Source organism: Urocitellus parryii, chromosome X, assembly GCF_045843805.1.
Source record: "Urocitellus parryii isolate mUroPar1 chromosome X, mUroPar1.hap1, whole genome shotgun sequence".
Classification (NCBI taxonomy): domain Eukaryota; kingdom Metazoa; phylum Chordata; class Mammalia; order Rodentia; family Sciuridae; genus Urocitellus; species Urocitellus parryii.
The window spans coordinates 58,252,375-58,279,442 of NC_135547.1; the positions used below are offsets into that span (position 1 = coordinate 58,252,375).

General features: G+C 38.6%; 1 protein-coding gene across 3 annotated transcripts in view; it reads right to left on the reverse strand.

Annotated features, from left to right (window-relative positions):
- Nucleotides 1-26,852, reverse strand: part of Pcdh19 (protocadherin 19) — a 99,304-nt gene extending 72,452 nt beyond the window's left edge. For 2 of the 3 annotated variants that reach the window (XM_026410513.1, XM_026410512.1), the window contains exons 1-2: nucleotides 24,706-26,852; nucleotides 20,788-21,115 (exon numbers count right to left, since the gene is read on the reverse strand). In XM_026410513.1, coding sequence (XP_026266298.1) covers nucleotides 20,788-21,115; nucleotides 24,706-26,852 — 2,475 coding nt within the window. Of the gene's footprint in view, nucleotides 1-20,787; nucleotides 21,116-21,799; nucleotides 21,941-24,705 lie in introns of all 3 variants that reach the window. The other variant, XM_026410511.1, reaches the window with a different exon arrangement.
- Nucleotides 26,853-27,068: the final 216 nt, after the last annotated feature.

Genomic DNA, 27,068 nt, shown 5'->3' on the forward strand with positions numbered 1-27,068 from the left:
GATATTTACAGAGTCCATTGTTCAGCAATAAAAAGATCCTGAATTATTTGATCTATTTCTGATCTTCCAGGTGCTAAGCAGTCTTCTTTTTTCACCCATTTTGAAATATTATCTATAAGGCATTTGACCACACTGTATGCTGTGTGCAATATATAAAGTCAAAACCAAAGAAAAATGTTATTATTTTAGACCCCCTCTTCCTACTAGTAGCTGAGTAAATATGTAATATTGCCTAGCATGTAAATGTTTAACACTTATAAGCAAAAGCCAGAAGATCTTAGGTTACTAGAACTTAACTTATCTGACTTAAAGATGGGTTAATACAAATCCACCAACAGAGACATTTAAAGTTTTTTCTATGGCACGTGTCTACTGTCACAAAAGGCAACATAACCTGATAAACTGAAATCCCCAAAAGACCAAGCCTATTGTGGTCACCAAAGATAATTTTTTTTCTCTGCCACTCAACACAGAAATTAAATTTCATTCAGGGTTAATGTTTATTTGATTTGCTGTGGAGGGAGTTTTTCTCCCCTCTGGCTTTTACATGAAGAGAAAGCACATCCCATGGAATATTTTAGGTAGACTGTCAAGGCTATGGAGCACAATGTATGTGATGCACTTCTCTCCGCTACATTGTTATCAATCACTGAATTACCTTCAGCCAGAACAAGAAAGCCAAAACAAAGTGGGAGGATTCATTTAGTGCATGGAACTGCTTCTAAAATTACTTTAAAAGGAACCATCCACCTGAAATGACTCATTAGATAAGCCTCGTATTTTGTACATTTCACAATAGTTAGGATGATGTAATATAGGCAATTACACACAAGCAACTAGAAAGTTGTCGTCCAAAATAGCTACAGCACAGCTGAGGTTTACTCTGGGTCTGTGGTTTATAGCAAAGCAACAACCTTCCCTATGAACAAAGCCACTACAAATTCAAAGGAAATTCTGAGCTGCATTAGGATATCATTTTAATTTTATGCACATGGATTACAACTCTATAACCTAGAGAAGGGAAAAAATCAGCTTGTATTTAAATGAATAGAAAGCAGTTGGTACTCAACTGCTGACTCTATGGGGAACAATATCTAGTCATTTAAAAGAGCAAACTAGTATATCAAGGCTATGTACAACCTGATTAGGAAATAGTCACAACTAGCTACCTATCATTTTGTTGGCAATGATTCACTTACAGTAAGAACATGTTTGCCAGGATTCACACATTTTACTCAGGCTAAGTATTATGGTAGACAATCACACTTTGTTCTCCTCCCTTCACCAAACATCCTGGCCCTTCCCTAAAGCCCTCCAAAAATATAAATTGGTCCCCAAGTGGCCAAAGTACAATTCGGGTCCCTGCTCTAGGCTACTATTTTTCATCCCAAAATTAAGGACAGGGTATAAAATATTCTCAGAGAAGAAATAGAAGGAGCTAGTTTCCTGGGTGGGAGGAAGGTATGTCTGGGCCAGATCACAGTCCTGGGAACATGAGCTCAAAAGTTCTTTACCATGAGCTACCTATTTAAAATTCATATGTAAGCCACTTGCATGAAAGAAAGAAGAAAAAGCAGTGGCCCTGAAACAGATCCCAGGTCTGTGGAAGCAGTAGATCACAGGAGAAGAAAGACTTAGGGTAGTATTTATTAAAGTGCAGGTCACAGCCCCAAGCCAGTGTTCCATGAAATTGCCATCTCCAGAGCTTCCTAGCTAATGGAGATGCCCAGCACAGAGTCACGCAGGAGAAAGGTTGAAAAATGCCAGATTAAGGCCTAAATTGATATCCACTAACTCTGGAAAGAAAATACAAGGGGATAACATCAGAGAACGGCTTTAGGCTCTCTAACCAGCCCATCTAGGTAACTCTGATTCATGTAGGACCTCCTCCAACTTCACGGTTGAACTAGAGATAGGTGTCACAGTATAAAAACAAGGAGAAACCTCGAAGTGCCACTACTGAAAAGAATAAATGCAGTCATATAAAAGAGACTTTGTGGAACTAAGAGGAGAAAAGTATGCTGGAGTGGAACTGATTTGCAATAATGAAATGGAGGCAAATGTTTTCCTTAATTTCATAATTGGATTGTCTTGCCCTCTATAGTATATTGTCAGGGGCAATAAGAATCTAATTGCGGGGCTGGGGATGTGGCTCAAGCGGTAACGCACTCACCTGGCATGCGTGGGGCGCTGGGTTCGATCCTCAGCACCACATAAAAATAAAAAAAATAAAGATGTTGTGTCCACCGAAAACTAAAAAAAAAAAAAAAAAAAAAAAAAAAATCTAATTGCTTCCTTCCAGGTTGAGAGGTACAAATTGGATATTTTCCTAGACAAAAGAAGTTGATGATAATTAAAAAAAAAAAAAAAGCTAGCTAACACTTACTGAAGACTTACTATGTGTCAGGTGCTTGAACACTCAGATTGTTCACAAAAATCTTATGAGGTAGGCACTATTGCTCTCATCTTACGAATGAGGAAGCTGAAGCATAGAGAGGAAGTTGTTTCCGTAAAATCACTTAGCTACTGATTCTACCTTTTAAAAACCAGATACAACACATCAAAATAACTATTACATGAGCACCCAAGTGACAAGCCATGTCTGAAAACAGGACGCGCTTAGGAAAAAATATAGAAGCTAAAGTTAAGAGCTCTCCTACAGGAACTCCATCAGCTTTATCTGATTAGAAAATGCAGGGGGAAAAGAGCCCATTCAAAACAACAGATAAATCATTAAAAGGCCAGGAATAATCATAACAAGAAATGTAAGAAGGGGCTGAGGTTGTGGCTCAGTGGGAGGGCGCTTGCCTCACATGTGGGAGGTACTGGGTTCCATTCTCAGCCCCATGTATATATTAGTAAATAAAATAAAGGTCCATCAACAACTAAAAAAAAAAATTAAAAAAAAAGAAGTGCAAGGAGATCTTTACAAATGTACTGATGACATTATAATGAAGCATAACTAAATGAAAAGATGTCATATTCATAGATAAAAAAGAAAAAAACATTATAAACATGTCATTTATTCCTAAATTTATCAGCTTGACACATTTCCAATCAAAATCCCAACATAATATTTTTTAAACAAAACATGGTTCCAACGTTACTCTGAAAGAATAAACAGAAAAGCTAGATTTTTAAAAGACAAAGAATAAAGGGAAACTAACCCTACCATATATTAAAATCTATTATAAGGCATCAATAAATAAATCAGTGTGGTCCGTGGTAAAAAGTAAACAAAAAGATCAGTGGAAAATACACAATAGTTTGGGAAAGACCGTAGTTTACTTAAAATCAACATAAATAGGCTGGGGATGTGGCTCAGTGGCAGAGTGCTTGCTTGGCTTGTGTGAGGCCCTGAGTTCAATCCTCAGTATGGCAAAAAAATAAAAAGTCAACATAAATATTTTTCAGAAGTACCAGAAAGCAGTAGAGAAGGAGATGAAATAAGTGGTACAAAGCAAACCAATTAACCAATTAGAAAAGAATTTTTTTAATTGTTATTGCTAACCATATAAATTATCTCTAACCAAATAAATTCCTCATGAATTAAAAAAGCTATGAAAGCATTAATTCATGAAAACAGTAAAAGAAATGCAGTTTATATAATTTCTGGATTGGGAGACAGTTTTATAGCTCAAAAGCAACAGAAGAAATCACAGATTGAAAGACTGATACATTTTTCTACATGATCTCAAAATATTCTAAGTCAAAAGCAAGCATAAACAGAATTAAAAATCATCCAATAAACTGAAGAAAAGTCTTTGCAGTAAATGAAACAAGGAATTTACCTTTAAATTATATATATATATATATATATATATATATATATATATATATATATATACACATACACACACATACCTGGATATATTTTTTTCCTCCCAACAAGTATCCATTCTAATTAATTTCCTATGTATCTTGCCATATAATTTCATTCATTTGTAAACTAATAAAAAATGCATTTTTTCAGGCTGGGGTTGTGGCTCAGTGGTAGAGCACTCACCTAGTATATGTGAGGCCCTGGCTTTGATCCTCAGCACCACATAAAAATAAATAAAATAAAGGTATTGTGTCCAACTACAACTAAAAAATAAATATTTTTAAAAATAAATATTTCTCCTCCTTTTTTTACAGAAATTAGTGTGTGCCCTACACATTTTTTTAATCTTCATCTTTTGTTAACAATGCATATAGAGATTTTTCCCTATCAATATATAAAACATTTTTTAAACTTTTCTACTGCCGGACACACACATTGCTTCTTTTTTTGCTATTTCAAATAATACATAAGTGAATATTCATATGTATTAATATGTGTGTATACATATATAGACATACATATATACACATATTTATATATGTGTATAAATTTATATATATATATAAAATTTTATATATATATATATATATATATATATATATATACATAAAATTTTGCACATAGTCAAGCAGACATCATAGAGACAGTATGAATTCCCTAAAAGTGGAATTGCTGGGTTAAAGGGTATATGTATTTGTAAACTTAAGATTGTCAAACTGCTCTTCATTGGGACTTCTACCCATTTATACAGAGAATGTATGAGATGGCCTGTTTCCCCACTGTTTTACCTTATTGGAGATAACATTTAAAACTCTAATAATTGGACCAGGGTATAGCGCAGTGGTAGACACTTGTCTAGCATACTCAAAGCCATGCCTTTGTTTCCCAACACCACAAAAAAGGTGATGGTAATGTTTTATTATTATCAAATAAGCAAAAATAGACTCTTACACACTGCAGGTGGACAGGTAAGTTGGTACAACTTTTCTGGGAAAAAAATATCTACTAGAAGTCTTAAAAACATAAACCTTCAGATAAAACAATTTACTTCTACAGAATTTATTCTAAGAAAGCAATTAGAGAGTACAACTATATTTATGTACAAGGATATCCATCATAGTTTTGTTTTTATAAGACAAAAATTTAAATAACCATAAAGTTCAATGTTAGAAATTGATGAAAAGCAAAACTTATCTACAGAACAATATATAATTCAGCAACTAAAAAACATCTTGCTTGTAAATATTTTCTAAGGACATAGGAAAAAGTTATGATATAATATAAAGATACAAAAGAAAACAGAATAATCTCAACTAAATTTTTAGAACATTAAAACTGGGGAAGTTTATCATTAATTCAACCTATATTAAACATTTATTTTATGTCAGGCACTGAACAGAGAATTAACTGTAGTTGCGCTGAAATGGTAGAATCATGGATGATTTCCGAACTTCTTCTATTATTTCTGTACTTTTCCACTTTAGACATAAATTGATTTTATAATGAGTAACCAACAAAAAGAATCATAAAATATACTAGAACTGTACTTACTTTTCCCCTAGAAAGCAACTGCTTTTTTAATAATGGTCAAATTAAAGTCAGATACTATACTATAGTCACTGTCATGATATTAGCACATGTGTCCAAAGATATTAACCCAGGGACTGGAATTGTGGCTCAGTGGTGGAGTGCTCCTCTAGCATGTGTGAGGCCCTGGGTTCGATCCTCAGCACCACATAAAAACAAAATAAAGGTATTGTGTACAACTACAAGTAAAATAAAATGTAAAAAAATTTTAAAAAATTAAAAATAAAGATATCAACCCACTGAGATTAGCCCCTTTTGCAAGGGGCTTTTACGTATCTATGACTCAGTCTCCCTCATATAGGCACTGGGAAACAAGAGCATCTAAAGCCACAACAATTGATTCTGTTCTTTTTCTTAGGCAATAGCAGCCACAGGGAGTAGAGGATGGAGGGTACTTCAAGACCCTTAGGCCTACCTAGGATCCATAAACAAGTTCAAAGTCAGGCCTTCACCCACATCCTAAACAGCATTTTAGGAAGGCCTTCCTCAGACCCAGTCCCAAACCCACACTGACTGGCAAATGTAAATAGAATTAGAATTTTACAAATAAATGTCCTTACTTTTGATCTGTCACCTTAAATTCACGTTAGTAGTATATGAATTTTTATAGTAATACATAATTATGTATACTAATACATAATTTTTTTCAGCTGGAACACTGCTCTGCTGCATTAGCTTCTTTCAAATCCTGGCTTAAAGGCAATTAAATATTTTAATTTCCTGGAGATTCTTTTTTAATCCAAACAATTTCATCTTTAAGCCATACAAAGGAAAATGTGAACTTTTTTTAAAAGTTACTTCCTAATCGAATTTAAAACATTCTCAATATTTCCTTAAATGAAGACATTTACATTAAGGAACTTAGATTAAAAAAAGAAGGAGGAGGAGGAGGAGAGGAAGGATTTCCCCTCTCACACACAAAAAATGCAAAAGATAATTATTTCTATCAAATGCTTCATGTGATAGCATTAGCTAACTTCCAACTCAAAGCTAGATTCATCTAGTTAAATGTCTTCACATAAAAGAAAAACAGTCCTACTGAAGGCCATGGTCTCCATTTATCCAAGGGACAGACCACAGAATACGGCTGGAGATATTTTCCTGTAGCAGGCAAACATTTCATCCACAATCAGGGTGATGTTGTACAGGGTTCTCATATATTAGCTATGGGGTGGGGGTGGGGGGTTGTAGCATCTGTATTCGGGGGTTTTTTCCATGAGAATTTTCTTTACAATATCTAAATTGTTCTTTTGTCCATCTATGTGGGGCCACTGAATTAAATATTTTTCACTTAAGTACAGTGCCTAGTATGTGAGAAGTGTTAAAGAAATTTCAAATAGATGCTGGTTTTCACATTAATGTTTTTCAAAACTAGGATACTAGATAGAAAAATAATCAAATAAATTTACCTTTCTTAAAAGGTTGAACCTGTTCCACTTTGTTGTAGAAAAAATGCATTTAGTTGAAGCTGCATTTGAAATTTTCAGCATCTTAATGACCACCAACTTATTAAGTTTCTTTTTTTTTTTTTGTCGTTATTCCAAATTGTTGGGGCTATTATCTGTAAGCACTAACTATATGTGCCTTGGAGCCACGGGGCAGGAGCATGAAATCAAATATTGGAGAATATTTTAAATTGTCCATTTGATACTGAAAAAAAGGGCTCTGATAAAAATAGTTTGCCGAAAGTGGCCCTTAGATGAAGCCTATATCATTTTATAGTGTTAAAAACCTGTACAGGTTGCAGTTAAATGTTACTATTTTAAAACCTCTTGTCCTATAAATAAAACTTATGAACCAGATGTTTAACACTGATGAGATAAGCCTACTTTCACAAAGTATACATGTGGGCAAGAAGAATTAAGGAGGAAACATATTTTCATAACATTTTCTCTCAAATTTTAAACTTAAACTTTAAAGAAGGTGTTATTGTTAAATGTGAGTCTTCATACTTTTTTGAGAAATAAAAAGATATGATCTGACTGAAAAGTGAAAATAAAGAACATGTTTGGTCTGTTTTTCCTCAAGACAACTTCTTTGGCTCTTAAAACTTACTGTAAAATATAGTACTAAACTTAAATGATTGCTTTTATGATCTAAAATTAATATATTCTCAATGTAGAAAATGTGGGAAATAAGAAAAGTGTATTTAAAAATCTTCTTACAACCTGAGATAAATGTTAATGCTGTGATAATTTTTCTTTCAGTCTTTTTCCTCTGTGTGTTACTGTGAGTATAGTGTGTACATATCTGTATATGTGAATTAAACAATTGAAATCCATCTATAATAGGCTCTTTTGTTTTCTCATTTTTCTCAATTTTATCATAAAAATTTTCCTGGGTCATTAAATATTCCTCAATATATTATTTTAATGACTGCATAATATTCTGGCATATGTATGTATGATAATAATTAACTATTCACAAATGATGATATGTGGGTATTTCCAATGTCTTATTTCTATAAATTATGCTGAGATTAACACCTCTGTACATGAATTCTATGCAGATGTAAAATTATTTCCTTAGAATAAATTCCAATATAGTAGGTAAATTCTAGAAAGAGTAGATATTTTAGGGCTTTTAGTATGCATTGCCAAATTGCCCCCAAGAAAAGTATACCAGTTCCATCAATTATACTCCATATAGCAGTGTACCATAATCACGCCCTTGCCATCTCTGAATTTGTTTTAATCTTTTCCAATTTGATAAGTAAAAAGTGACATCTTATATATCAAATTGTTGTTTCCTTGAGCTGAGTTCATAAGATTGGTGAGGATGCAGTTGCGGAGACTTCAATTCCTATATTGCTTGACATTTTTAAAAATATGCATAGTTTTTGCAATTAAAGTTAATAATGGCTTTCCATTCCTATTATTTAATTACTAAGATTGAAATATTTTCATATGTCTATTGACTATTTGTACATACCTATTTGTGTTCATTTTACATTTTTATATTTTGGTTTGCCTTTGGTGATTTGTAAGAGGTCTTAATATATAAGGGTATTGCTTAAATGTCCCTTTATCTGAGAGGTCTTTCCTGATGTTCCTAGAACAACCTGCTTCCTGGCAGAACATGTATGGTTCGTTCTTTCTTATGTTTCTCATATTACCATCCAACTTTCTATTTATTATTTGGCTCAGCCCTTAAAAACACAAACCCAATGCAGGAACACTGTTGGATGTCCAGCACCTTGAATAGTGACTAGCATGTAATTAGCCTTATATAACTATTAGCAGAATCAATTAATGAATTAATTAATATATGTTCTTTATAAAAACAGAGTAGAATGGTAGTTATCAGGGAAAAATGGAAATATATTAATTAAATGGTACAAAGTTTCAGTTACACAAGGTATGTACTAGAAATCTCATATGCAGCATAATGACTAGAGTTAACAACACTGTATTATATTCTTAAATTTTACTGAGTAAAATTTAATTTAATTGGATAGATCCTATGTGTTCTCACCATTTAAAAATGGCAGCTATATGAGGTGACAAATATGTTAATTAGATTGATTGTAGTAATCATTTCACAAGTATACATATGGTCAAAACATCAAGTCATATACCTGAAGTATATAAAATTTTCATTTGTCAAAAAAACTCAATAAAGCTGAAAAAATGAATGCATATCTGTGTATGTATATATAGTCTCTGACTGCCCTATAGATTTAAAATATTTTCTCAGCTTATGGTTTATTTTTAATTTGGCTTATTATATTTTGGAACATACAGACATTTCTAAATTTTATATAATTGGAGCTACTGGTATTTTTCTTTGTGTTTATTTGAACTGCTTCTATGCTTCTGAAGTCATTTCAATTTCAAAATTATATGGATATTTATTTGCTTTCTTCTAATAATTTCACTGAGTTTTCATCTTTACCTCTTTAAATCATGTGGAATTTGTGTCATATAATGGAAAATAAAATATTTTTATATTTATTGAATAAACCTTGCCTTCCTCCATTGATTTAAAGAAAATATGTTTGAACTCACATTTTATCTCTTCAGTGACAAGATACACTCTGAGGGGAAGTACTGCTTATGTTTTTTATCTATATCTCTCAGAGGTGAGTACAAGGCTGGTCAGTAAAAGATGGTCTACAAATATTTGGTGGATGGATGAATGGGTGGATATTCTCAAGCCAACATAATTTTTTCAAAAAAAGCCTAACTACTAAAAAGTAAGTATATTCACTGAAGTCTGAAAGCAAATCTTCAGAGTGTCAAGTTTAACCTACAGTAAATGAATATCCTGTAAGAGCAGGGCACTTTAACCCCTGTAAGCTAAACTCATTGGTAACAAAAATACTTAATGAACACCTGTCCTCAAGGAACTCTTAAAAAATTATTCTTTACAGGCTTATAGTAGAAGAGTCCTTCCCAAGGTTGAGGTTTCTGACTTCCCCTTCCTCTGAAGTAGCAGCTGATTCCCAGAAAAAAAAAATAGATTACTTTGTTGCAGACAGTGCTCAAATCCTGCTGAATGCAATCCACCAGCCTCAAACATGCATTGGGTTTAATAATTCTGGAATCAAATCCAGTTTAAAAGAAAATCTACCTCATTTTTGGCTCTAAAGTAAAATCCCAAGTGTCCCATATTGATTCTGTAAGGCTCAGTTAGCCTCCTCCTATGGCCTGAAATTAAAAATAACAACAACAAAATACATTTTTATTGAATTCTGGCTCTTTGCTTATAATCTATAGCAAACAGCAAAATGAACAAAGCCTTGCTGAACTGCCTCTCATGCCAACAAATCCCACAAAGAGAATGACAATCAGTGAAATATATCGTTAAGCATGAATTTTTAGCTAAAATATCTATCTCTGTTGCAAGGTATTAAAATGAGAAAACCTTCAAAGTGGAAGCTTCAAGCAATTGCATTAGAAGTTGCATAATTTGGTTAGACTGACCTTAGAATGGAATAAAAAGTTGCTTATTTCCATAATGTTGGCCTCCAATGGTATAAAAGGTTAGATAATTTATCATGATACACAAAACAGTTCTCAAGAATAACTAACTTAGAAAGGAGATCTCGGTGACTTCCAGCTCTGTGAATTCTTAGTGTGAGAATCAACATAATTTATACTTAAGTGAATTTGCACTCTCCTGAAAGGTCTAGTTTGCCAGACAAGATGAGTGTATCTCCCATTCAGCCCTAGAACATGTAAAGACCAACTGAAACAAGGTTAGCATACTCATTGATGCATTTATGGCAGAAGTCACATTGAACAGGAAGACATATTTGAATGAAGAGGCTATTGAGTTTTGATGTATAAAACTCACAACTCAAATTACATGCAGAATATGTTGCCCTCATTTAAAAATTAAAGGACTCTATCTATTGTATCACTGCCATATCTGTCATTTGCCCTCAATACCACCTATAGAGCAGCCATTATCATCACATGAACTCAAACCTTAATGCTACCAACTATATGAAGCCCTTCAAACCAATGCTACAAAAATTCAGAGAATTACACTCAGAAATGGAAAAAATTGGAAATCCCCTGATCCAACTTCTTCACATATTGTTACAGGTTTGTTGCAGTTTGGCATTTGTTGGGATTTTTCAGAATTTTCAATGTCTTAGATTCTGATTTCCTTAGTAGTAACAGGTTTTAATAACTAAAGCTCATGTCTCATAAAGTTGTTAATTTTGCTTCATCTGTTTTGCTAACAACTTCCTCTACTTTCCCCAGATATGCAGATTTGTGCATTTGTTACCTTTGTGGATATAGTGAATCAGGGTCACTCACATATTAAAGAGAACTGTCCTGATGGGGTGTACTGGGCTCAAAGAGTGAGGAAAGCAAAATGTTGTTAGCATCACACATTTTTTATCTCATTCTTCCAAATATGACATCATGCATAGCTACAAACCTTTGCAGTCCAGAAATCATTTTCCATAATCTCTTCTTGTGGATACCTGATAATCAGATGTGGAAAGACCAAATTCCCAGATTGTCATTTCAACAATTCCCAGTGCCATGGTATAGATAGTTTACCATCTTTATGTGGTTTCATTCTATCAGGTTACTAAACAATGTATAGTTAGTGCAAAGGCATTTTAGTTTTCTTCCCATTTCAGCATTTCCTGACAGTATTTTTTACAATAAAGTGCACCCATTTTTCCATTTCTAAAGAATATCCAGTAGAAGCAAAATTAGAAAGAGTGACCTAGAGGTCTAAGAACAACCATCCCATTAGCAAATTCACAAGCCATACAGAACATTGGTATTGCATCTATAACATTTGAAATTTGTTTTTAAGGAGCTATAGCTCTAATAAATTGTTTTGCAATTTAAAATTGGGCAAAATCCCACAATGATAAAAACCATTATTTAATACTAATGTCATTGTGTTCTATCCCCTAAGCTCTTAGGAACAAACATTACCATTAGCATACCCCATCACTCAGAAGTATATACTTCAGAAATAGGAATGTACTAATTAAAGAAATGATCAGTACAGCAAGGTCATAATCAATGCCAGTCATATGAGAATTTTGTGTCTTCACGATGGCTTCTGTGCCTAGCAACATAGAGGAGGAATTTAATCTTCCAATAAGCCAGGCACCATTACCTGTTGCCAAATGCATTTGTTCACCCCTGCATTCCTAGAACCCTGCTTTTCTCATGCATGTCAAGTTTCAAATACAAATGTTAGATTACATATATTTTAGCTATTAAAAATACTTAAAAGCTAACCAATTCTAATTAATGCAGTCTTATATAGTCTCCCTACTCATGAATTATCTATGTATACAGGCAGCCCAAATCAGACTTCTCCAAACTAACTAAATTAAAGAGGAAGAGGAAGGCTTGAAACAAAATTAAGCCCAAAAGAGACAAAAAGAGAAACAAAGCCTCAGAAAATAATTTCCAAGGAATTGAAGATATTCACTATAAGATATTCTTCAGCTGAGCTTTGTGCACAGCAATGATTATTTGGCTGTTTCTTACTCAGAGATCTCAATTATGAATAGTCACAGAGAGATCTAACCTTGGGATACATCAAATCAGGGTGTCTTGGCCTCACATTTGGAGGATATCACTGACTCTGATTAGGCTTATGAGCATTTCCTCAGGGAGGCAGCCAGCAGAGGGTTCAGAGAGTGGAGAAGGGGGCCCTGAGGACCTAAGATCATAGACATGTGTATAATCAGCACAGCTGGTAAAGGCTCCATCACAAAAAAAGTCATATAAGTAAGGAAGAGAAGCAGATACACACACACACACCACACACACACACACACACACACACACACACACACACATACCACTTCCCTAAAGAGGAATCTAACCTTTAGATTAAACTTTTCTTCCTGCTAGCTTACACAGGGAATTCATTTTATTCAAAAGAGCAAACTACAAAATCTAAGAAGAGGTGCCCTTCATGCTCTGGAAATCAGATTTAGAAGATAACATAATCTAGAAAGCAAAGCCGCCAAGGCCAGTGCTGGTGGTAGTTAAGGAGAGCAGCTTGCCACAGAACAGTGGCCAGATGGGGCCCAGTGGGAGAAGCTGAAAACTGGCCACCATGGCACTCAAAGACTTAATGGAGCATCAGAAGACTATGCACACGAAGGCAGTGCTTAAGCATCTGAAAATTAAGAAGCCCTGGTGCTAGTCCATGAATGCTGAACTCAAGAAGAACACAGGTTTAACACTGAATTCTCACCTGCTTCAATCCCAAATGGTCTGCTCAGAACTCTCAAGGTACCTGCTCCTGACACCTGTCTGTTAATCTCTGTCTCACAGTTTTTTCATGAAAAGAATTTTCTCTGTTCCTAAAGGCTGGATTTAAAGAAAAAATCTTAAGAGACTCCTTTCATTTTTCAAAGTAATTCCAGTGTTCCACCCAATCCAGGAAACCCTCATTGACTTGAGGAATTTTCATTACCTGGCACATCAAGTTGGAGCCACATCTCTTCAGGAACCAGCTCAAGAAGAGAAGGCAAAAAGCATTAAAAACAATTTGTGGTGGGCTTCTATTCTTTTAGCAAAAGGCCTACAAAGAGTGGAGGAAGTACAACAGGATGGAAAGAGGATACACTGTAATATTTCGTTTCATTTTTTAAAAAATCTGGAGCAAATATAAATTACCGAAATTTTTAAAATCTGGATGCCATGTATCTGTCTTTTCTGTATATTTTAGCTGTTACATAATTTCACTTTTTAAAATTAAATGAAAATCAACCAGAAATTAACCAGTGAGAATTCAAAGGCCTGATACCAGTCAAGGAAATAAGGAATTACCTCACCTCATGAGGGTTTTGTGAATCTTGTCAATGTAATGAAACTCACTTTAAGCAAACAAGATATGTAAAAATTCAAACTTACAAAGGAAACCAGGTAGAAGTTGATTATGCACATTATACAAGGACACTTTCCTCTAGGAAAGAATCCACCACAGGGTTACTTTAAATATAGAATGCCACCACTGTGGTTAACATGAGGTCTAATTCACAAAACAGACATTCACTGACTGAATAGTTTTTCAGGAACCCAACTACCATCAAAGGTGTATCTATAGATCCTCCTGGAGAGCTCAGTCAGGTTTTCTCTTCTGTGACAGAAAACACTTACAGGATGCACCTTAGGAACTACTTACTGTCAAGCAGCACGGAGTGTATTTTGGTTGCAAATGTTGTATCTTTGAGCAAGTCATTTGCCTTTTCTAACTCCATTTTTCATACAGTAGAAAAGAAACCTTGGTCCCTTCTGACAATTATTCCAGGTATACTATGAAACTGCAATGGTCCTAGCTAATATTTTAAAATTAAATTCTGAATGATAGCAAATGAGATTTCTGCATGGGAACCCAAGCTCCTGGAGCTGGCAGAGATGCCCTCCCTGTAGCTGCAGGGCTTTCATCATTCCCCTGGGGTGACACAGGGAGATGCTAGCACACCAGGTACACCCACTGCAAGGTGAGTGACCCCACTATGCTGTCCACACAAAACCACTCAAAACTACGCAACAGCTAGAGGAAATGTAACTTGAAGAGCATTTCCCTCCACAAGCAACTGATCCTCTGGGACTTTCACTTCAAGCCTCTGAATTGTTTGAAGTAAATGAGGCTCGCATTAAAGGCCAGCCACTCACACATGAAGAAATGAAGCCTCCTCTCAGAAGGGGAAAATGGCTGCTCCAGAGCCAGCCTCCCACCTCTCATACACAGGACTCTTGTACAAATGGCTTCATCCACCCATATCTGAGGCACTTGATCCAGCCAATCATAGCCTTCCCAAGCCCTAGAAGCTGAGACATATATGCAGAGCGGTCAACATCTGAAATTCTAAGCAAACACCTCAAATCCACTGCAACACCATTAATGAAAAACTCCAGGTTTCTAGGAGGTGACTTCATTCTCTTTTTTTTCCAGTTCTCTAATTCCTCACAAGCAACCCCTTGAGCCCCCAGTTTCAGCCTCTGGGCACAATACATGGAAGCTACAGCAAACTTTGGCAAGGTAAGGGAGGGAGAGGTCTCCAGCTTCTCCCACCTTGTAAGTATAACAGAGAAAAACCAGGTGGGGCTGCTGGGGCCAAAAACAAGTGGTCCTCTGATAAGAAGAATTCCAGTGCCTCAGAGCCCTCTCTGGAAAATGTCCTGCCTCCAGCACCCGAGGGAGAGAAATCTCAGGATCATTAGCAAGCACTCTGGCTGAGCTCAACTTTAGTGAAGGTGTATAGGGAGAGAGGTGATCTCTAAGGTAACCAGTTAATTGCCAATAAGGAATGATAATAATAAATTAGCAAATACTAATGTAAACTAACTCAGTTCTGCAGCAGTTGCATGGAGACGACAGAGGAACAGTTTATTCTGGAACACATCTTGCAAGCTGATCCCCGCTGGGAAAGGCACTGCCTCAGCTAGATGTGTAACAGGGCAAATAAACGTACAATGTAGGCAATGGGTTTCCTTAGAACGTTTAATAGTAGAATTGGAGCCCTTGATTTTTGAAGAAAAATGGAGTATGCTTGGACAGATGAGGGCTCCATTGTTTTCTATTGTTTCCTTCTGCTGCCTGAGGGTTATTTTGATCTCTAGACTCAAATGATTCCAACACCCCATCATAATAAGGAAACTAAAATTTATAAAAGCAAGCTCACTGGAGAATTTGTTTTCATTGGTAGTGATATGTTGTATCATTCCATGCTATCCAAACAAGCTTCATCATACCTACTAATTTTCTAGTGCTCTCTCAATCTGCCATGTGATAGATTTGTGGCTGTCCTTATCCCAGAATTTCACTCTCATCACTGCAAATCCCTAAATTTTAAATTGTGTTTAAGGACAAAAACATGCTGAGATATTTATTTCTTTTTCATTTTTATTCATAGTCTAACTGATGTTTTATTGTCATTATTTGCCCTAAGATGACCATGCATTCATTCAGCCTTTTTGTGGTAGTCTTTTTCGAGGATAACTGGAAATATTCAATTCAGCCTGCCACACATGCCCTTGTTCTATAATCTTTTCCACTGCTACTACATAACTATTCATGAAATTGTTGCATGAGTGACCACAGCAGAGCACACACAGAACCTTTAGGACAAATCATATCAAAGATGCTACAGATTTCAGGCAAAAGGTAGGAAGTATAAGGAAAACATTCAAGAGGCTGGGGATGTAGTCCAGTGGTACAGCACTTGCCTTTCATGTCAGGAGGTCCTGGGTTTAATCCCCAGGATGGGGGTGGGGGATAGAAACTCAAGATGAGATTAAAATTGAAGCCAAATTCTAAATCCCTATGTACCTATGACTGGAATTTTAGAAGGTCTTGGCTACTATAGTCACTCCTTTAGAACTGTCAGATTAAAAACATTCAGCATCAAAAAACTAAAACTTAAAATACACCACACAAAACAGAATGAGTATTTTTTTTAACATTTCACCCCTCCTGAAGTCAGGAAAAGACCCCACCCAAGTCTCCATTCCCAGCAGAATACTATATGACATACTAAGTAACACTCAAAACAAAACATATTTCTGGAAAAAAAAATTAGGAAAGTGACAAACCTACTATCTTTCTTCATATTCACCTTCTTTTTCAAACTCCTTTCCTCTTTCTTCCCTTTTTCTCCCTGTATACACACACAGAGCATACTTTCATTCACACACACACACACACACACACACACACACTAAGTCTGAACTAAATAAAGCAAAACACTAAGAATTCAAATTTCACCCTCCAATTCAAGATATTTTAAAAATATTGGCATCACTAATTCTGCAAAAGTCTTGTATAAACAACAAAGGCATCCTCTACTTTGCCTTCTCAAATTTGTGCACAAACCCACAAAATCCACATAGTTGACTTTCCAACCAATACCAGAGGACAGGTAAACAATGATATCAAATTCTATGCAGGATTATCTCTGCAATATGAGAAGTTAAATTCAAATTCTCTATAATTGTGCTCCATTCCCTTTACTCTACTTACCTAACTGCTTCTAAATTCATGTTCCCCATAGTATCTAGAGTGAACATTGTTCAGATGCAGCTAGGTCTATATGCTGATGCAGAAACCACCCTCAGGACTAGGGGTGTGACACAGTGTTAGAGTGCTTACCTAACACATGCCTAAGGTTCCCAGCACTAACACCAAAAAAAGAAAGTCACCCACAATTCACCAAATTTGGAGAGTCCATCAGTAAATTTACATATAAATAATGGCAGGAGAAGGAAGTTCTAAAGAATCTACAAAGTAACAGGTGATTAGAAACTATCTTGTATTTTAAGATAGTTTGACCAGGCCTAGTGGCTTGCACCTGTAATTCCAGTGACTCTGGAGGCTGAGGCAGAAAGATCACACGTTCCAGGGCAGGCTCAGCAATTTAGTAAGGCCCTGTCTCAAAATAAAAATTAAAGGAGGGCTGGGGATGTAATTCAGTGTTAGAGCATCCCTGGATTCAATCCCTAATACCTGAAGTAAGAAAATAGAAAAGAAAAAGAAAAAAGAAACTATCTTATGTTGCTTTCAAGTGAAATCATATGGGTGATCTTAGCTCCCCAACTAGACTATAAACTCTCTGAGGGCAGAAGTTACGTCTTATATTTATTTGGAATCCCTATGGTACATGCTACATAGCTGAGCATAGTGGATGCACTCCAAATGCTTACTGATTTGATTTAATGCCCCTGTGATGAATTTCAAAGTACAATAGAGTAAAGCAGCATAGGAAGCAAGCACAGTAGTTCTGACTCTGCTGATGTATAATACCCTGCTGAGTAAGTGCTCTAAGGGACTCTACAGTAATGAAGAAAATGGGTTTGTCACAAAAGGGAGCCCAGTGTCCAAATCTAAAGAGAAGGAATGTTACATTCTCAGGAAAGAGATATTATCCTGAATTGAAATTATCTGTATATTGTGAGTTTCCCTACAAACTCCCTGGGGTCAAAGATCAAGTGTATTATTTTGTTTCCCTAGGAAATAGTAAGTACGGTGTCTGACATGTTCTAAATGTGCAATAAATGCTAGTGGGTTGAACTAATGAACAAATGAAAGAATTGTTTAATGAAATCACATGAAGGACAAAAGAAGTGATACAATATGATTTAGTAGAAAATTTTCCATAGAATCTTATACTTATCACATCATACAACTTATTATTCAGTTCCCTAATTGTTTAATAAATGTTGTTTTCTTGGATGGATTCCTTAAGTAATGAGGAAAATATAAAGAAAGTTAGGGAATGTAGCAGGATATTATTATCCTAGGAATTCCACTGAACCCTATAATAGTACTTATCATTCCATATTGCAAATCACCTATTTACTTGTCTCCCCATTAAATGTGCATTCATTGTCTTTTTTTATCTGTGCAATGCCAGAGCCTAGAGCAGTACCTTACAAAAGTAGATGCTCAACAAATACCAGTCGAACACATGAGTCAACCATGCCTGCTCTTCTATAGATTTCACTGGATTTAAGTATTTTATCCAGTTCACATTCAAGGGTTTCTAGTATGGAAGAAAAGAAGAAGTGTCATTTTCCCCATGCAGGGCTTTGTGACAGATACAGATCAAATGGCCTGACTGTGCTTGGCTGAGTAGGCTTCTGCCTTTTCTGAGTGGGTTTTCAATTGAACTTTCTATGAATGCATATTGGAAATACACACTTAACTTCACAGTGTCTAATACATGCTATCATGGACCTGCCTACTCCTCCACACCAACTCTGTGTGATTTTGTTAAACAAGTAGAACATCTGGCTTTGTGAGTCAGGAACGTCATCAGAACTGAGACCTTAGGTTTTCTAAATATTTGAAGTAATACATTCTTCACTCTGCCCATAAGAGAATCTCAGAACACTAAGTTCTTAATAAAACCATGTTATAGTTATAGAGCTCCTGCCTCTTGATTGTGTTTCATAGACACTTGGCCTTGCATTTTTCTGGTGCCCTGAATTGATTGCATGAATGATCACCAGGTCATCAGGATTCAATACATTTGTCCATCTCCCTAAGCAAGAACACTATCAGCAACCAAATCACAACCTTGGCATATTTCACCTCCATTGTTGAGTGATCAGTGTGAAGAGTCTGACCACACCACTTTGTAGGTATCATCTATACAGAACCAGCTTAAATTCCTCTTTGGTTATAAGTGCTCAGCAAGACACACTTAGGTATACACACCATTGTCAACAGTGATTCCCAATTGCCTAGTAAAGAAATACACCATTTTAGGGGCACCTATGAATCAGACCCTTATACTACACAATGTCATATTATCCCGTGCATGGCAAATGTACCCATTTTGTAGATGAGGATAGAGAGACTCAGACTACATAACAAACAGTGACATTTGGATTCAAAATTGTGATCTATCTGGTTCCACTACACAGAACTGCCTCTCTCCCTCTCCACTGCTGAACTATTGGTGGTCTACAAATGATCCTCCAAGTAGTCTATGGTCTAGGCCCTAGCAGTATTCAGGGATATTAATAATTACAACTGAGCCTATCTAGCACAATATTATACTTTCAATAAATTTTTATTTATGGAGCTATGAATTTATAACCTTGGTGCTTTTGTTGCCAGCAAACTACCTTCATTTGTTCATTAAAAATACAGCTTTGGGGAGCTATTAATTCTGGTGGGAACTATTTTTCAGGGGAAGCCATCAATGTAAGTGATCCTAAGATCCCTTTGTCCTACAAAATTGATATAAACACTATGCAACCATTTTATGTAAACTTGATGGCCTGGGTATACCAGGCAGAAATATTTCTGAAACAGGAAGGTATCACTGAAACAGTACTTTGCTAGAAGTTTAGCACCCTGTGATATGCCCTCCCTCTCTTGATGACCTGCTTTGTGAGTCTGAACAAATCTCTTAGCATCTCTGCACCTTTGTTTCATCATCTACTGAAGGACCATCTATCAAGATATCCAATCTCAAGTATCAAAGGAGACAACAATTGTAAAGGTGCTTTGAAATATGTTGACGTACTCTATAAGTGTACAATATTTCTTTCATTCGTGGCCTGAATGGGGGCACATGCCTCCCACTGCATCAAATTTCCAAACAAAGAGGGAATTAGGCAATTCATAGAAAAATGAAAACAACATAAAAACTACCTTCCACCTAGCCACCCACCACCTACTATCCTGAAATATTTCAATAGCCAACAAGCATCTGACCACATTGTGTTTTTAAAAATCCTTCCATTTGGAAACATTCATTCACATTAAAAGGAAACAGAATTAACACAAATGCATAGCTAATTCCTAAAATGTTCATATTAGTGACAGTTTCAACCTCCTCAGCTGTCAAATGTTATTACCAGAACTGCTGAGAAATGGCAAAGTGGCTTTCATTTTTTACTTGCCTCCCATGAACCAGCTCATCCATATTCTTGGCAAGATGCTAGAGAACAGTGGTGTGAGGGGGATAAAAAGAAAATGGGGGCTTTAGGAGGCTGAACAACTCTCACAGGAGAACATTGCCCCCACTGGAGTGTTAGAGGGTTTCATTCATTTTCAACATTACTTAGTGACTCTTTCTAAGCTATTTCAACTGGCATATTGTTACCACTGGCTCTCAAGCATGTGATATTTGCAATAGGTGGAGCAAGCTTGTATTATGCCAGGACACCGTACTGGACTTTCAAAGGTTTAGACACTTTGGGTTCCTGCTTGCAACACTGGCCCACAAAATCCATATATTTTGGGTTACCTTTTGCCCCAAGAAACACTGATAGCAAACCTAAGTAAGGAAGTGGGCTTAGGCAGAGAAGTTCTCCCTGCCACTGCAGGGGATTGTACCAGCATAACAGTCTATGGTGTACTGAACAGCTCAAAAAGAGATCTGTGAAGACCTCACAGAGCTACTCATCTACACTCACCTCAGGCAGAGGCACACCATTGATGATCAGATCTGGCTGCTGGGGGCCCTGGCTGTTGAAAGAGTGATGGTAGATGTGGTTGGCGCTGGTATTGCGAGTATTCTGGTTCTCTACATTCAGGAAAGTGCTCTCAGAGCGGCGGCAGCCCAGGGGCAGCGTCTGCTGGTGGTAGTCGAAATAGTTGAGGGAGGAGGTCAGGGAGGAGCAACTAACAACGTTCATCTTGTCTGTCTCCTCCACATCCCGGGGTACCAGGCGGATATCATTCTTACTGATTTTTTTCTTCTTGCTTGATTTCTTTTGATGCCCATAGGAGTACTCAGCGATTCTATGTGACAGAAAAGGCAGCATGAATTGATAACACCCTCCCAAACCATGCACTGATTAATAAACATTAAGCATCCCAGAGGGTTGCACCCCATCTCCGCTCCAGCTCCTTATTCTGGCGCATTACATCATCTGGTTTCTCCCTGTGCTTTTCGCATGCGAAAACAAGCTGAGGGCCATGAAGTTTTCATATTGAACATAGTAACCTCCCCCTACCCCCACCCAAAAAAGTTCCTATAATCTGGATCTGGAATTTTTCATTTGAGTGGTCAGTGAGCAGGGGTGGGAGGATGGGGAAAGTTGAGCCTGTGGGAGAGAAAGCATTAAAATGCTTAAATCTGGAGCTTCCCTGGAACCCAAAACAACTTCGGGGTAAAGTGAGAAGCAAACCCCAATTTAACACAAAGAGGAGATGGAGGGAAATAAAAAATAAACTGCTTGCCAGTTCCTCCAGGCATTTACCATGTAGCAAACTCCCTTAATCAGCTTCCTCTATGATTGACCTGATCAATTTTAGACTGGGGTAGAAGATGAGATCCTGTCCTTTGAAGTCTCCTCAACTCCTGTCCTCCACACCCTCCGCCCTGCCCTAGCCCAGCTCCCTTCTACTCTCCACCCAGCCCCCTCCTCTTACAGAGAAATCTGATAGCCAAACCCATTTGAATGAGGGGAAATGCCTTTTTACCTCTTTCCCCTTAGGCTCACTTTCTCCTCTGCCTTTTTGTCTTGCTCCTCGCTAATGGGAGAAACCGAGATGCAATGCAGACACTTGCTGTTTTGTCCTTTTATAAAACAGCCGAGGAGACAAGTGATGGTTAAACAATTACTGCAAAGGAATTTAAAGGTTAGTGCATTCAGCATCCTTCTCCATTCAGGTGTACCTAAAAGCAGCTGTGCTGCAACTGGAACATAAAGAGCTCAATTTAATTAACACTGACACAGACCCAGCAACGTGCACCAAAGACACCAAGCATTAAGAGACTTGTCAAAAGAAATACATTAAAATGTAGGCAGATTCTCAATGTCACTTATTACTTAGCACATAATGATTTCAGCTTATTGTTTGGAAATTCAATTTCTAGGCAATAATCAGCAAAACAATAGGGTTAATAAATAATACAGGTTGATCTTTACAAGGGAAAGACTGCCTGTATTCTCGCTCTACAAAGCTAATTGTCTGAATACAAAAAGGGAGCCCAATTCAAGCAGCAATTGCAGATCATCTTGCAAGTCTCATAAATGAATGCATTTCAGGAAGAGGCTCTGCAGAAGCTGAGAACAAGGAACCTCTGCCTAATCACATGGAAAGAAACGCTCCTGAACTTTAGGTTTCTAAAAAGTCTGAACAGATGGAGAGACTGCATATCTACAGAGGCAAATAATTGCTCTGTCCCTGGGATCTACCTAGAGCTAAGCAGTTGAGTTCCCCTCACCCTTTCACTCTGTGCCCAGGCAGACTTGCAATGATGGCAAGCTGATGCTACTGGGGATTGGGAGCGGATTAAATCCCCCCAAACCCCTGGAATACGGTTGATTTTCTTTTCTAATCTGTTTACAGAATCAATGGGAAGTTCTAATCATTTTGTTTACCCATGATGAGTAAGTTTGGCAATGCCCCATCCAATTATTCAGCTGAGGCATTCATTGAATAGCCTTTTCTGTATTGACCAATTATTTAATTAAACTGTACTTCATTAATCCCAAACCATCACAGGGAAGAGAGTGCTTTACAAAATACACATTTGGGTGAAGTTGGAGAGCACTGAGATTTGCACTTTTTTTTCCAAATTCAAATGCTCTCCTCCCTGTTTTAATGATCTCCCTGGCAAGCACTCAGAAAGAGCTCTCACTTCTAGTCATATATCACCAAGAGGTGGCAAAGCCTTCAATATCTTTATTTCAAGCTGATTTCTTTTTCATCAAGGAAAGGGTCTTATGCATTTACTTTATGCTGAGAAAATGGCTTAAAAAGAGTCCCCTCTATCATTATCTCCATATAAATAAAATTTTATTGACCCTGCATTTTTCTCCTATAAAAATCGCCACTGGCAGTCACAGGTTTCAAAGGTAAGAGCAATATTAATTTCCATTTCTCCCATCTGAAATGACTCGGTGCTGAAGGAAAAAAAAGTCATGGCCATTTCACTAGTAACAGGATTAAAGCATTTATGAGGCATTGCAGCTGCTCTTTTATGGCACCTGATTGATATTCATGTGTGGTTAGCGTTTGTCTACTAACTTGTGTAATGCAGAGAATAGTAAAAGGGAAACAATAATTGCATGGCTGTTACATATTCAGGGAGCTCTGATTCACAGAAGTGTGCATTTCAGATGGTGTCAACTACAAATCTGACCTACAGGAACATATTTTGACTGATTAACATGCAAGCACAGATGGCACAAAAGACAAACTGGATGTGTAGGTGTGTTGAAAGCACACACACACCTTGGTTGGAAATAGCAGCATCATTCATTTTCAGCAAAGTAAAGAAACAACTTTTTTTTCAACTGTTTCGATGAGACACTGCTGGAAAAATTATATATTAAGTTGGGTTCTAGAAATTCTTGGACTTATTTATACTATCCAATTGTAAAGAAGAACTTCAGTAAGACCCTCTAATGTGCTAATCCGGATTGTTTTTTAAGTGCTATATGTCATTCTAGTTTCCACATTTCTCTTCCTTTTCTTCACCCTTCTCCTCATCTCTCTTCTCCCCCACCCCAATATACACATCCTGCACACACTTCAAGAGAAATTGTAACACAATAGCCCATAGTGACATCCACTGGTAGCAACTAGATCTTAATGCCACAGCACAGTTCCACATAAGAGGAAATCACCATAAACTCCAAGATTGCTATTTTTATTGAAACATCTGGATGCAAAGTCTTGTCCCTCATTGGGAAGTTGGGTCTTTATACACCAACCTAACAGATATTTGAAAACATACAGATAGATGCTTGACAGAATTTCACTTTATATAGTCAGATGTTTAGGGATTAGATCAAACCAAACCAAGAAGAGACATAAAAACACTAATCACCTGTTCTTTGTCCCTTACTCTGTTTCCCAACTTGAACTCCTACTCCCAGGCACTCTTCAGAGTTTATCACTGCAGCAAAATAGGGCAGCTGCCAGCATTCCCTCTCCTTTCAGTAACTGTCTCCAAATCACTGTGCCCTCGAAATCAAGTTATGGTTTTGCTGAAAATGTGAGTCTCATCTCTTCTTATCTCTTCTTTCTCCCTTTCTCTTTCTCCTTCCCCTCTCTCCTCCCCTGCCCCTAGTTCCCATAACTTCATGGAGACAGCTGTGCAAATTTTAAAATGATAATTGCTTTTCTGCTCATCATCATTATGTGACAGAATCCATTCAAACAGTAAATGATTGTCTTCCAGCAAATTGTCAGATCAAAAGAATTGATCAACTTGGACTCTCACAAACTTTCCCCCCCTCCACAAAGAAGCTGTGTGAGTATGCTGCATGCAATTAAGTGGGAAACAAAAGCACTGGGGTTTTCACAAAGAGACACAGATACTCACACCTTACTCATCCCAGACAAAGAAGAAAAGAAAGAAAAGTTGGCTCTACCTGCAGTTGTAGGTTCGGATCTCTTTGTTGTCGCGCTTGCACTTGATTGCCACGAAGATCATAGTGACAAAGAGGATGCCAGCAATAGAGCCCAGGGCGATAATGAAAATCAAGGATAGGTTCACTGAGCCCATTGACTCTTGGGCATCAAGAGCCGGGGAAAGGTAGATTAGGACCAGCGCAGAGGCTGAGAGAGACGTCTTGCCGTGGTCATGGGCCACCACAATAAGCTCATAGGAAGCTTTAGAGCTCTCGCCGAAGGTGCGGGTGGTTCTGATTTCGCCATTAACCTGGTCTATTTCAAAGAAGCCGCGGTCACCCTCAGTCATGTCATAGGTAACTCTACCATTTTCGCCCTCGTCGTAGTCGTCTGCCTTGACAACAGTCACCAGGTAGCCTATGCCTGAGTTTCGGGGGATGTAGACCTCAGCAGTGCCATTGATTAATGGCGGGGCTGTGATAACTGGGGTATTGTCATTGACGTCTAGGATGATGACCCGCACCGTGGCGTTGCTTTGCAGTGAGGGCAGGCCACCATCCTTGGCCAGCACCTTGAATTCAAATGCCTTGGTCTGCTCATGGTTGAAGGATCGCAGAGCATAGATATCACCCGAATTGGGATTGATGGAGACATAGGTGAATACAGGCATGTCCCGCACCTGCGACGGCACTATCTGGTAGGAGACACTGCCATTGAGACCCAGATCAGGATCGCGGGCAGACACAGAGAGAAGATAAGCGCCGGGAGTGTTATTCTCCTGCACGATGACCTGGTAGTAGGGCTTAGAGAAGTGCGGGTGGTTGTCATTCTCATCAGTTATGCGCACTGTAAAGGACTTGGCACTTTGCAGCATAGGTACACCGCCGTCGCGCGCCTGAATGGTAAGATTGTACTGATCGTGCTGCTCACGATCCAGCCGACCGTCCACCAGGATAGTGGAGAAGCTCTCATACTCCTGCAGGCGAAACGGCACGTTGCCCAGCAAACGGCACTGCACTCGTCCATTGAGGCCTGAGTCGCGATCAGACACCCGAACTAGGGCGATCACGTAGCCTGGGGGGGCGCTCTCGCTCACCTCCACAAGCTCACTGTTGACCGACAGCAAGTTGATTATCGGTGGGTTGTCATTGGTGTCCAGCACGCTGACGGTGACCTTGCAGTGTGCTGGGATAGAGTTGGGCCCCAGGTCCTTGGCCTGAACGTCCAGTTCGTACACGTGGCCCTCTTCATAGTCTAGGGCACCGGTGACAGTGACCAAGCCACTGTGTGGATCGATTTGGAAGAGCTCGCGTGTTCGGTCGTTGACATAGCCATAGAAAGAGTAGACAACCTGGCCGTTGGTGCCCTCGTCTGGGTCACTAGCATTAAGGCGAATGACGGGTGTGTTGGGAGGCGAGTTCTCAGGCACGCTCACCGAGTAGGTGGACTCGCCAAACACCGGGTTGTTGTCATTGGAATCAGTCACCTTGATGCTGAGGCCCACGGTGCCCAAGTGCGGCGGGTCTCCGCCGTCGAGTGCAGTGATTCGAAAATTGTAGTGCGACTGAGTCTCGCGGTCTAGACTTTTCTCCACCACGAGTTCAGCAAAGCGTGAACCGTCGCCACGCGTCTTGATCTCCAGGCCGAACAGTTCGTTGGGCGTGAGCTCATAAGTCTGCACCCCAAAGCTGCCAGAGTCGGGATCATAGGCGCTGTCCAGCGGGATACGTGTGCCGGGGCTGGCCGCCTCTGATATCTCTAGCTCAATCTGTGCCGCTGGGAAACTGGGCGCATTGTCGTTCAGGTCCTTGATCTCCACCTTAATCACGCAGATTTCCATTGAGCTGGACATAACCTCGAGAGAGATGATGCACTTCGGGCTCTGACGGCACAGCAGGTCGCGGTCAATCTTCTGCTTGGTGACCAGCAGGCCAGAGCTAGGGTTGATGTCCACCAGGTGCGGAGCGGAATTGGACACCACACGGAAAGCGGAGGCCTGCCGGGGGTCCAGCGCGAAGCCCGCCTCTCGCGCGTCCTTGGCCACGTTAGCGATTACCGTCCCGGCACGCTGCTCTTCTTCCACTGAGTACTTGAGGTTAATGAGGGCGGCCGCCTGCGTCCACAGTACGGCCAGCAGCAGCAGCACCGGCAGCAGGAGTGACTCCATGGCTGCGCGGGGCTCTGCTTGGCCTCGCCTCTCCATACCCCTCCGAGGCCGACGCCGCCGGCGCTCCAGCTTCCCGCCGGCTCGGGCCGCCTGTTGCGCGCGCCCCGTGGCCCCGGAGGCCGCGGGAGGAGTCCCGCCCAGGGCGGCCCGGCGGCGCGGGGCGAATACCCGCGCCGGCTCCAATGCTGAGGTTGCGGTGGACTCGGCGGGGGTTCG